Source organism: Taudactylus pleione, unplaced genomic scaffold (assembly GCF_031769625.1).
Source record: "Taudactylus pleione unplaced genomic scaffold, aTauple2 ptg000885l, whole genome shotgun sequence".
NCBI lineage: Eukaryota > Metazoa > Chordata > Amphibia > Anura > Myobatrachidae > Taudactylus > Taudactylus pleione.
Window position 1 is genome coordinate 1,775,104 of NW_028285286.1, and position 12,688 is coordinate 1,787,791.

The 12,688-nt window shown below is 49.2% G+C and overlaps 1 protein-coding gene across 1 annotated transcript in view; it reads right to left on the reverse strand.

Moving 5' to 3' along the window:
* Positions 1 to 12,688, reverse strand: part of ITFG1 (integrin alpha FG-GAP repeat containing 1) — a 270,576-nt gene that overhangs the window by 104,961 nt on the left and 152,927 nt on the right. Inside the window, exons 11-12 of the mRNA XM_088458986.1 lie at positions 4,276 to 4,417; positions 1,564 to 1,669 (exon numbers count right to left, since the gene is read on the reverse strand). Coding sequence (XP_088315112.1) covers positions 1,564 to 1,669; positions 4,276 to 4,417 — 248 coding nt within the window. The remainder of the gene's footprint in view (positions 1 to 1,563; positions 1,670 to 4,275; positions 4,418 to 12,688) is intronic.

A 12,688-nucleotide genomic window follows, 5' to 3' on the forward strand; every position in this document is an offset into this window, starting at 1 on the left:
AATAACTGGGCATCAGAGAGGAGAGAGACTACAAGTCAGTAACCGGGCATAAGAGAGGAGAGGGAGTGCAAGGTAATAACCTGGCATAAGAGAGAGGAGAGAGCGCACAAGGCAATAACCGGGCATCAGAGAGGAGAGAGAGTGCAAGGTAATAAGCGGGCATAAGAGAGGAGAGAGTGTGCAAGGTAATAAACGGGCATAAGAGAGGAGAGAGAGTGCAAGGTAATAACCGGGCATAAGAGAGGAGAGAGAGTGCAAGGCAATAACCGGGCATCAGTTAGGAGAGAGACTACAAGTCAGTAACCGGGCATAAGAGAGGAGAGAGAGTGCAAGGTAATAACCGGGCATAAGAGAGGAGAGAGAGTGCAAGGCAATAACCGGGCATAAGAGAGGAGAGAGAGTACAAGGTAATAAACGGGCATAAGAGAGGAGAGAGAGTACAAGGCAATAACCGGGCATAAGAGAAGAGAGAGAGTACAAGGTAATAACTGGGCATCAGAGAGGAGAGAGACTACAAGTCAGTAACCGGGCATAAGAGAGGAGAGGGAGTGCAAGGTAATAACCGGGCATAAGAGAGAGGAGAGAGCGCACAAGGCAATAACCGGGCATCAGAGAGGAGAGAGAGTGCAAGGTAATAAGCGGGCATAAGAGAGGAGAGAGAGTGCAAGGTAATAAGCGGGCATAAGAGAGGAGAGAGAGTGCAAGGTAATAACCGGGCATAAGAGAGGAGAGAGAGTGCAAGGTAATAACCGGGCATAAGAGAGGAGAGAGAGTACAAGGCAATAACCGGGCACAAGAGAGGAGAGAGAGTGCAAGGTAATAACCGGGCATAAGAGAGGAGAGAGAGTGCAAGGTAATAACCGGGCATAAGAGAGGAGAGAGAGTGCAAGGCAATAACCGGGCATCAGTTAGGAGAGAGACTACAAGTCAGTAACCGGGCATAAGCGAGGAGAGAGCTACTGGGAGATGTTACATGGACCTATCAATACTTAGGTCTACCCATGTTTGGTACGGCATAATGGGACTTGTAGTTCCACAGTAGTTGAAGAGCCTCAGATTGCCTATGGCCTGTATAAACAATCTACCAGTTACACACCAAGGGAATGAAGTCAGCGTCCGCTGGAGATTACCCAGCATTGCCCACCCAAGGCAGTTTATGAATGTTTCAAGTCTACCAGCCAGCAACGTCTTAGGCTGGCATTTAGGAGCAAATTGCTGATCATCATTTACATACGTTATCAGATTTTCATTCCAACCAATCAACTAGTTGGACGGTTGGACAGAAAATCTTTAGGTGTGTACCCAGCCTTAGGACTAAAAGTTTTTGGGTGCTGCATTCCAGGAACGAAGTTTGCAGAAGTTTTTCTAGTAGGGAAAGAGCGGATCTAGGAAAATAATGGTAAGGTCTTACATCCCACCTTTTAACTATGGTGCGTTTAAAATACATGGCAGACTTTAATTCCTGGTTGGCATAGAAACAACATTTCAGATAAACAAGTTTAGACTTTTACAAGGACACTATGAAGACAGAGGAGGGTCGGTCACTGCCGAAGTCGCACATACCAATCACTTTGACAAAATAGGCGTCAGCTTCGAAGTTATTCAGCAAGACGTGGATGGCGCTGTCCTCGGTATCTGCTTTGCTGAGCACGATGATATCCAGGATCCCCTGCAATGCATACAGAACAATTACACTAAATGATATAGATAACGTTCAGCTGACACAAAGCAAAGTGGAGGCGTTGTCACAGAAAAGGAGACAAATCTGAAAATCTTTCATGTAAGGAAAATACATATCGTTACATTAAAAAGCCTTTATTTAGGATATAACTATATATACACATTTATTTTCTGTCTTATATCTTTTTAACAAACAGACTTCTCTATAGCTGTTCTCTATCGGCTAAAGACCTGGTAATTTCCTTCTCTTATATATTCATCCTTTGACCAAACCAGTGGTACCCAAACTTGGGCCCTCATTCAGAGGCAGTTGCAAGAAGCGAGCGCTCGCTCTGAATGAGGGCGGCCGCTTGTTTTTTTAAGTGCGGCCTCCTGGTCGCTAGCTAAGCTGTGGGTTACCACCCACAGCTTTAGTGACCAACCAAGGTGATGGTCGCGATGGTCAAGACCATCGTGACCATCGGTGTTTGCGACAAGACCCTAAGGTTGGGTTTCGGTAACCGCTAGCCCCAGGGAGCTTCCTGCTCTGATCGAGCAGGAAGCTCCCCACTGACATCACTGCTGATGTCAGTGCGGCCGCCCTCAGTTTGTGAAACCACCCCCCCGCCACGCCTACAAAACGGGGCGAGCTGTCAATCAACATCGACAGCCGCCCCTTTTGTAGTGATCTCCGGAGCGAGAGAAATTCTCTCTTGCTCCGGGGCTTGCGTACGCGCAGTGTGGCCGCTGCGCGTGCGCAGGGCATAAACAACGACCGGCGCTTGCCACCGGGTCTGAATGAGGACCTTGGTCCTCAAGGCACTCTAACAGTCCATTAAGTGAAGCCGTCACCAGTCATCAAAAACGTATGGTTATATTGTACAGACTGTAAGCTGGCGAGCAGGGCCCTTTCACCGTCTTGTTTTCCTCAGTCTTGTTTTATTAAATTTGTGTTCCCAATTTTAAAGCACCATAGAATTTGCTGGCGCTGTGTAAAGAACTTAATAAATAAGTAAATAATGCACGCATTTCACCCCCATTAATTTTCAAAGAACTTGTAGTAATGTTTTATTGGAGTAGGGTTCCATTACAAGTGAAATAAGTTCTCATCAATAAGTTATTCTAATATGGTTTAGTAAACAAGTACACAGGGAAAGTATCAATACACGGGGCAGATTATTTAGTACCCTATAATGGCAGATTAGTGTGGATTCCGGCATTCCAGCATGATCTCCGAACATCAAAGTAATGATTCTGTACAGACTGGCGGGCTAAATAATTTAACATCAAATTTTATTAAAAGTTACATGGACCAAACTAATGTGTCGGAGCTGCCGCTAATAAATGTATGTCATTAATTATTCAGAAAACCGAGTCTTAAAAACGAATCCTCCACTTAACCCCTTCTGCGCTGCTGAGAAGTCGGTCAGAGGGCAGCTAGCTGGAGCCCTGCACACTCTAAGGGGTCAGCATACTAACCCACGTAACTACATTCTCATAATAAACTATGAATGTGGCCTCAATGGAAAAACATTAACTGTGCTGTAACATTCTGTGTGTGTCATCACGCTATAAAGCACAATAAAATACTTATCAGTGGCTATGAACGATATATTAGAAGTGTATCATAATCTGAATTATGGAACATATATGTATTTCAGTTAAAAGGCACAACCTCAAGGAGGGATTTAGCATCTGTTTTCACTGCACTGCTAATCAAGATTGGACATGGGGAATAGAGGGCAAACAATGGCCACTGTGCACATTTTGTTAAGATGCTGTGGGATATCTATACTAAGTGGCTGCTTTTGGCAGCAACCACATCTTGGTGGGTTTCGCTTAAAAATGTAAAGCAGCACCAGCGTTCAGTTCGAAAATACACCGCTGCGCCTCCCTCCGTGGGTACATAGTAAACGAGGAGGCTGGCGCTATCACGGAGGTGCAGTCTATGTGCCTTGCTCAGTTAACAAACACTTTAAAATAAAACTAAAGAAAGAAATTTAATTTACGTTCTTTCGTGCGAGTATACAAAACGTTCTCAGCGCAGACAGGCTGGATATATAAACTGGATTGGAAGATGCTTGTTTTTTTTTTTTATTTAACCCCTCCCCAATCAAATATACCCCCCTCCCTCCTATGTAGCAATTAAGCCAATTTGGGAAAAGATGATTCAATAATGGGAAATGAGACAAAGTCGATCTAGAGCTTGGGCAGGAAACTGCGCTAAAGTGCAAGGAAGGAAAATATTGATTGCCCAGAAACAGTGCAAGGAAGTGAATAAGCTCCTCTTGCGACAAAACACATCAAAGTATAAACTCAGACCCCTCCTATCCCCCTTTGAAATTTCACAGTGTTCTAGACAGGCACGTAAGGAGCCATATTCTCCATTAGTGGCCTCTGTGAACATCTACGGTTAACAAGACCATCTCTCCGGCACACAATCTGGTCCATGCTTCTATAAATCATGACGGATTGCCCAGAGTTCCTGCCTAATTGAGTCGTCTGCTTTCATGATGTCCTCTGGTTCCTACAGTCTGACATTAGAGAGGAGCTGGGCGGGTGCCTTCGTAGGGGAGAGAGCTGCACGGCAATTAAAAGTAGCAAAAGTGATCTCACGTCTTCATAAATGTCGAAGAAAGTCGCCACCGCTGCATCCTTGATCTCACTTAGGTCTGGGATCTCCCAATGGACTTCAAACACCCTGGAGCACGTGGTGTTGGAGCAGGGGACGTTCTCCAGCAGGAAAGCTTGCTGGTTGCTGAAAGGGAGAGAGAACAGCAAGATGAGAATTTCTGTTTTACTTACCACTGTGCAAAATGAGACGCCACAAACAAAAATTAAACCTGCATTCACAGGGGTTTTACACTGGCCTGCAGGGGTGTATCTAGGGATCCAAGCGCCCCTGGCAATGCAATGTACTGGCGCCCTCCTACCCCCCTTATGCAGTGCCCCCTGTAGTAATCCCCCCTATGCTGCATTGCCCCCAGTAGTAGTCCCCCCTATACAGTGCCAAAAGTAGTAGACCCCAGTAGTAGTCCCCTATACAGTGCCCCCAGTAATAGTACCCAGTAGTAGTCCCCCCTATACAGTGCCCCCAGTAATAGTACCTAGTAGTCCCCCCTATACAGTGCCCCCAGTAGTAGTCCCCCCTATACATTGCCCCCAGTAGTAGCCCCCCTAAACAGTGCCCCCAGTAGTAGTTCCCTACACAGTGCCCCCAGTTGTAGACCCCCTATACAGTGCCCCCAGTAAGGCCACCCTTATACAGTGCTCCCAGTAGTGGCCACCCCCCATAAATTGCCCCCAGTAGTGGCCACCCCCCCCATAAAGTGCCCCAGTAGTGGACACCCCCTATTTCAGTTCCCCCCCCTGTACTGCCAGGCTTACACACACACAAAAAAATTCAACTTACCTGGTCCCGGCCCGCTCTTCTCCTGCATGGGAGAGACGTCATACGTCATGACGTCTCTCCCATCACATGCTGCGGGGGAGCCGGAACACGGAGCTCGTGAGTGAGCTCCAGCCGGCTCCCTCCCGCGGACGATGCAGCAGCTAATGAGAGTCTGTCTGACTGTCATTGGCTGGCTGCTATTACAAACACACAGCTGCCGCTGGCGGCTGTCTGATTGTAAACTGTGTAGGACAGACCGCTCTCACTGTGGTCTGCCCTACACTTGTGGGGCCTGAGGGACTTGTCCACCCCTTGGCTCCTGGTGGCACTGCCGACCGTAGATACGCCCCTGCTGGCCTGTACGTGTCCCTGCTGCAGCCTTTTACCAAACGCCTTGCTCTAGCTTTGTGGCTTCGAGTCCTCTTGTAAATCAAATTGTGCACACATTATCTTATATACTGCTTGCTTATTAAGAAAACAATTTGGTTCTATGGCAATGACATTCAGGGGGAAGAGCAAGTCTGTCACACACTCATATGAAACAACGGACATTTAGAATAATATTTAAAGCCAGTTTCATGTTACAGTAAATCGGTGAACAGCGCACGTGGAGCGAAGGCTTCGGGTACAGAGTAGCGCGCAGTTCTGTACAGCTTTCATATTCGTGTTTGCAGATGGTTTTATTAAATCATGCGCCCAAGGATATACAAGAGAGCTATTGGGATTTTAAAATTATTCGCTACCCAGAGGCAGATACATTGCTGTTACTCGTGGATAAGCTAGTGACTGTATCTCTATTTATTTACCAGCTTAGTCAGTCAATGTACTGCCCCAGCATTTCCATGGTTTCCTGGTAATGGACACATCATTAACTAATGGAGCATACACACGGTCAGATTTGTCAGACTTGTCAGATGAACGATTGAACGATTTTACCAAAGTTTTGAACGATTTTTGACTGCATTAAAATGAATGGAATCGTCCAAGTCTGACTGCAAACACATCAGATGTCAGATATAGTTATCTGACAAACGGGAACGCGCATTGTAAATCGTCCATCTTTCAGGCATGTCAGATATGTCAGATTTTCCTTCAGATATGAAAAACTGAACGATTTTTAAATCGTTATCGTTCATATCTGAAGGAAAAATCTGACCGTGTGTATGCACCATAACAGGTCTCCTAAGCAGCAGCGTGTGTCAGCCCCAGAGGTTACACAGTAACTAGACCACATACATATTATTTAACAGTGACTGCCCCATCTGTGTCACCCCTATCTGTCTGCCTCACCCTCTTTAGAATGTAAGCTCTGACGAGCAGGGCCCTCGTCCCTCATGTGCTTTTCCTTCCTATACCCATGACTTCTGCCACCATGATACTTATCTGAGTGTTATGACCGCTGTTACAGCAATGTTTATATACCATGTCCTTGTCCTGCATTGTCTTGTACTGTAAGTCACTGTTCTCTTGTACTGCTCAACTGTTTATGTATTTGTTGGGTGCTACGGAACCCTTGTGAGGTCACTATTTCCTGGCGAGATGATTAGCTTAATATTGATTAAGCCCACCAGGAAGCTTCCTCTAGCGATAGCAGGTGACAAGTAATAGATAAACCACGGCGGTGTAACTGGGAGGTGCTGCGTAGCGTCTAACAAGCCCTGATCAAATCCCATCTAACATCGGAGATTTAAATAGTTGTCCAATTTCACTCATTTATTTTACAAATTAGGAGCAATTGTTGTCCTAAATGTAAATAGGACTTCTTTGTATGGCGCATGGAAACCTTCTGACCAGGGACTAAGGGCCTGATTCAGACGCGCACGCTAATTGCGTGTGCTCGCTCTGAATCAGGGCGTCCCTATTTTTTTTTTTTAAATTCCGGCCTCCAGGCCGCTCGCACAGCTGTGGGTGAGCATCGCGACCATCGGCATTGCGAGGAGAGCCTTGTGGAAAGGTCTCAGCACTCGCAATGCCAAGTGGACTTCCAGCTCTAATAGAGCAGGAAGTCCACTACTGACATCACGAATGATGTCAGTAGGGCCGCCCACAAACGGCAGGCGTTCCTTCGGGAAAGCCTCCGTTTATTTAGCCCCCCCCCACCCGCCTACAAAATGGGGCGAGCTGTCGATCAACATTGACAGCCGCCCCGTTTGCTGCAAACTCCGGAGCGAGTGAAGGTCTCACTCGCTCCGGGGATCGCGTGCGCACTGGGCCACCATCGACCCGCTTGCTTTGGGACCACATGGACGCGCTTCTTGTTGTTTCCTCATCAAGGGAGATAATGTGAATGCTGTATGCTATTGTGACACACTGAGCTGTTTGCAGGGGGCAATTTGTCTAACGACCTGGATTACTGCACGATAACGCCGGCCATACTTAGCCAACCACACGCGTGAGTTGTGATGGCGCTACCATTGGGAGGTACTGGCCCATCCTCCCTACAGCCCTGACCTGGCACCGAGTGATTTCCATCTCTTTAGACCATTGAAGAAGCATCTGGGTAGAAGGCGATTCACATCTGACGGTGAGGTTGAGCAAGCCGCCATGTCCTGGCGTCAGGCGCTGGACACGGATTTCATTTATGTTGGGGTAGATGCCTTGGTGTGCAAGTATGGGGACTGGGGAGCTCATTCAGAGTCGGTCGTGAGCGCCGAGCGCTCACGACCGACTCAATGTTGCCCCACAGCGCATGCGCACGACGGAGCCGGCTCCGTCGTGCGCGAAACCCGGCTAACGACGGGTGCTCCGTCGTTAGGGGTCTCGTAGCAGACGGGGCGAGCTGTCGATGTTGAGTGACAGCTCGCCCCGTTTGCTGGGCGAGCAGCTTAACGATCGACAAGGAGGTGGCCGTTCAGGATGCAAGCGGCCGCCCTGATTCAGAGCGACCGCTTGCATCTAACGACCGCCTCTGAATGAGGCCCTGACATACTACTGATTATACGTATATGTACAAGCTAGATACATTTACGCAATGAGAGGTCTCGTTACCTTATTTATTGAGCCACCCTTGTACAATAACACCACCACTGGTGATCATCGGAACATTGTAACCACACTCGTTAGAAGAAGGAAACCGATACAGCAGTACAGTAAAGGGTGCAATGCCGGACACCGCTCACAATCCCGTATTTACAATCCAACACGTTCATTCATTGAAACAGTTATTTTGTTTTTTTTATTTCCTTTTAAATAAATGTGATTGCATAGCGGACTGGCCTCTTTCCACATGGAGTGACGCACACAGCAGTAGCAGGGAGGGTGAAGCTCTTACGCTCCAGAATTATACACCTCAGGGACTCATTGTATAAATCACTGACTGATTGAAAATCAATGGGAGCTGACATTTGTGGTTGGGGAGGGGGGGAAAGTACGTTGGCGAAAGTTAAGTGGTGTACGCTGAGCGAGAGAGCTGGCCGCGTTACGCTACCTTAAATACGGCAGGCTGCTCCAATGAGATTTACTGCGGTCACAGGCTGAAGCTTTTAGACATTATTGCTACTCTGTGTATACACAGTACGCAGCACTACAGAAAGTACGCTCATTAATTCACATCAATCCCTGCCCTGGCGGGACACCCAGACCAATTTCCCTACACACACACACACACACACTACGGCCAACTTAGTTTAAAATGAACATTATTTTTTATTATTTTAATTACGTATGAAATGTATGAAACGGCAGCGCGGGTCACATGACACATTCTATGACATAATGGATACACTGGAATTGTAAGAAGTCTATCAGAACAGGGACATTATAGAAAAAGGCTTATTACAAATGAATACAGCCCTGTACAACTATCCGCCATTAGTAAAGCAACGGTTATTGCATTTGCTTGCAAAAAGTTGCTGTTCAAAAGTTATTGTTTAATAAATGCAATTTTCCGTGTGGCCTGCAGGGGCACTGTTTGCTATAGCCCAGGGTTTCACAAACTTGGGTCTTAAAGGCCCCCTAACAGTCCATGTTTAAAGGATACCCATGCTTGCGCACAGGTGGTATAGTCACATGTGCTTAAGCATGGACATCCTTACAACCTGGATTGTTAGGGTGCCTTGAGGACAGAGTTTGGGACTCGGCCATAACGGTCCAGGTTTTAAGGATATCCATGCTTAAGCCCAGATGGTAATACCAAATTGACAGATACTAATTGAGTCACCTGTGTGTCATGACTTTCCGTAAATCTTGGACTATAATGGCGGAGTTTGGGAACCTCTATTATAGTCAATAGGTTGCTTAAGAAGTGGCAAACCAGATGGCAGTCATCTTCAGTCTTCACATTTGTAATGGGTTACATACAGTTAAGGTAGTAAAGAAGAGTTGGGTACAGGATCCCGACAGGGTTAGGATACAGACACCTGCCGGTAAGTATCCCAACCCTCCCCCCCAAACATAAACCTTCTCCCCTCTGCAGCCTAATCTTCCCCTAGTGCCTAACCTTCCCCCTAGTGTCTAACCCTAACCCTCCTCCTTCGTGCCTAACCCTAACCTTTCCCTTAGTGTCTAATTCTAACATTCCCCCTTAGTGCCTAACCCTATCCCTCCCCCTTAGTGCCTAACCCTAACCGTCCCCCTTGTGTCTAACCCTAACCCTCCTCCTTCGTGCCTAACCCTAACCTTTCCCTTAGTGTCTAATTCTAACCTTCCCCCTTAGTGCCTAACCCTAAACCTCCCCCTAGTGCCTAACCCTAACCTTCCCCCTAGTGCCTAACCCTAACATTCCCCCTAGTGCCTAACCCTAACCTTCCCCTTAGTGCCTAACCCTATCCTCCCCCTTAGTGCCTAACCCTATCCTCCCCCTAGTGTCTAACCCTATCCTCCCCCTTAGTGCCTAACCCTCCCCCTCATGCCTAACCCTCCCCCTAATGCCTAACCCTAACCCTCCCCCCAGTGCCGAACCCTAACCTTCCCCTTAGTGCCTAACCCTATCCTCCCCCTTGTGTCTAACCCTATCCTCCCCCTTAGCGCCTAACCCTCCCCCTAATGCCTAACCCTAACCCTCCCCCCAGTGCCTAACCCTCCCCACTAGTGCCTAACCCTATCCTCCCCCTAGTGTCTAACCCTAACCCTCCCCCTATTGCCTAACCCTATCCTCCCCCTATTGCCTAACCCTATCCTCCCCCTAGTGTCTAACCCTAACCCTCCCCCTAGTGCCTAACCCTATCCTCCCCCTTAGTGTCTAACCCAAACCCTCCCCCTAGTGCCTAACCCTAACCTTCCCCCTAGTGCCTAACCCTAACATTCCCCCTAGTGCCTAACCCTAACATTCCCCCTGGTGCCTAACCCTAACATTCCCCCTAGTGCCTAACCCTAACCCTCCCCCTAGTGCCTAACCCTAACCTCCCCCTAGTGCCTAACCCTAACCTCCCCCCTAGTGCCTAACCCTCCCCCTAGTGCCTAACCCTAACCCACCCCCTAGTGCCTAACCCTAACCTTCTCCCTAGTGCCTAACCCTAACCCTCCCCCTAGTGCCTAACCCTATCCTCTCCCCCTTAGTGTCTAACCCTATCCTCCCCCTTAGTGCCTAACCCTCCCCCTAATGCCTAACCCTCCCCCCAGTGCCTAACCCTAACCCTCCCCACTAGTGCCTAACCCTATCCTCCCCCTTAGTGCCTAACCCTATCCTCCCCCTTAGTGCCTAACCCTATCCTCCCCCTTAGTGTCTAACCCTATCCTCCCCCTTAGTGCCTAACCCTCCCCCTAATGCCTAACCCTCCCCCCAGTGCCTAACCCTAACCCTCCCCACTAGTGCCTAACCCTATCCTCCCCCTTAGTGCCTAACCCTATCCTCCCCCTTGTGTCTAACCCTATCCTCCCCCTTAGTGCCTAACCCTCCCCCTAATGCCTAACCCTAACCTTCCCCTTAGTGCCTAACCCTATCCTCCCCCTAGTGTCTAACCCTATCCTCCCCCTAGTGTCTAACCCTATCCTCCCCCTAGTGTCTAACCCTATCCTCCCCCTTAGAGCCTAACCCTCCCCCTAATGCCTAACCCTAACCCTCCCCCCAGTGCCTAACCCTAGCCCTCCCCACTAGTGCCTAACCCTATCCTCCCCCTTAGTGCCTAACCCTATCCTCCCCCTTGTGTCTAAACCTATCCTCCCCCTTAGTGCCTAACCCTAAACCTCCCCCTTGTGTCTAACCCTATCCTCCCCCTTAGTGCCTAACCCTCCCCCTAATGCCTAACCCTCTACCCAGTGCCTAACCCTAACCCTCCCCACTAGTGCCTAACCCTATCCTCCCCCTTAGTGCCTAACCCTATCCTCCCCCTTAGTGCCTAACCCTATCCTCCCCCTTAGTGCCTAACCCTATCCTCCTCCTAGTGTCTAACCCTATCCTCCCCCTTAGTGCCTAACCCTCCCCCTAATGCCTAACCCTCCCCCCAGTGCCTAACCCTAACCCTCCCCACTAGTGCCTAACCCTATCCTCCCCCTTAGTGCCTAACCCTATCCTCCCCCTTGTGTCTAACCCTATCCTCCCCCTTAGTGCCTAACCCTCCCCCTAATGCCTAACCTTCCCCTTAGTGCCTAACCCTATCCTCCCCCTAGTGTCTAACCCTATCCTCCCCCTTAGTGCCTAACCCTCCCCCTAATGCCTAACCCTAACCCTCCCCCCAGTGCCTAACCCTAGCCCTCCCCACTAGTGCCTAACCCTATCCTCCCCCTTAGTGCCTAACCCTATCCTCCCCCTTGTGTCTAACCCTATCCTCCCCCTTAGTGCCTAACCCTCCCCCTAATGCCTAACCCTAACCCTCCCCCCAGTGCCTAACCCTAACCCTCCCCACTAGTGCCTAACCCTATCCTCCCCCTAGTGTCTAACCCTAACCCTCCCCCTATTGCCTAACCCTATCCTCCCCCTAGTGTCTAACCCTAACCCTCCCCCTATTGCCTAACCCTATCCTCCCCCTAGTGTCTAACCCTATCCTCCCCCTTAGTGTCTAACCCAAACCCTCCCCCTAGTGCCTAACCCTAACCTTCCCCCTAGTGCCTAACCCTAACCTTCCCCCTAGTGCCTAACCCTAACCTTCCCCCTAGTGCCTAACCCTAACATTCCCCCTAGTGCCTAACCCTAACCTTCCCCCTAGTGTCTAACCCTAACCCTCCCCCTAGTGCCTAACCCTAACCTCCCCCTAGTGTCTAACCCAAACCCTCCCCCTAGTGCCTAACCCTAACCTTCCCCCTAGTGCCTAACCCTAACCCTCCCCCTAGTGCCTAACCCTAACCCTCCCCACTAGTGCCTAACCCTATCCTCCCCCTTAGTGCCTAACCCTAACCTTCCCCCTAGTGTCTAACCCTAACCCTCCTCCTTCGTGCCTAACCCTAACCTTTCCCTTAGTGTCTAATTCTAACCTTCCCCCTTAGTGCCTAACCCTATTCTCCCCCTTAGTGCCTAACCCTAAACCTCCCCCTAGTACCTAACCCTAACCTTCCCCCTAGTGCCTAACCCTAACATTCCCCCTAGTGCCTAACCCTAACCTTCCCCCTAGTGCCTAACCCTAACCTCCCCCTTAGTGCCTAACCCTAACCTTCCCCCTAGTGCCTAACCCTCCCCTTAGTGTCTAACCTAACCCTTCCCTTAGTGCCTAACCCTATCCTCCCCCTTAGTGCCTAACCCTATCCTCCCCCTAGTGTCTAACCCTA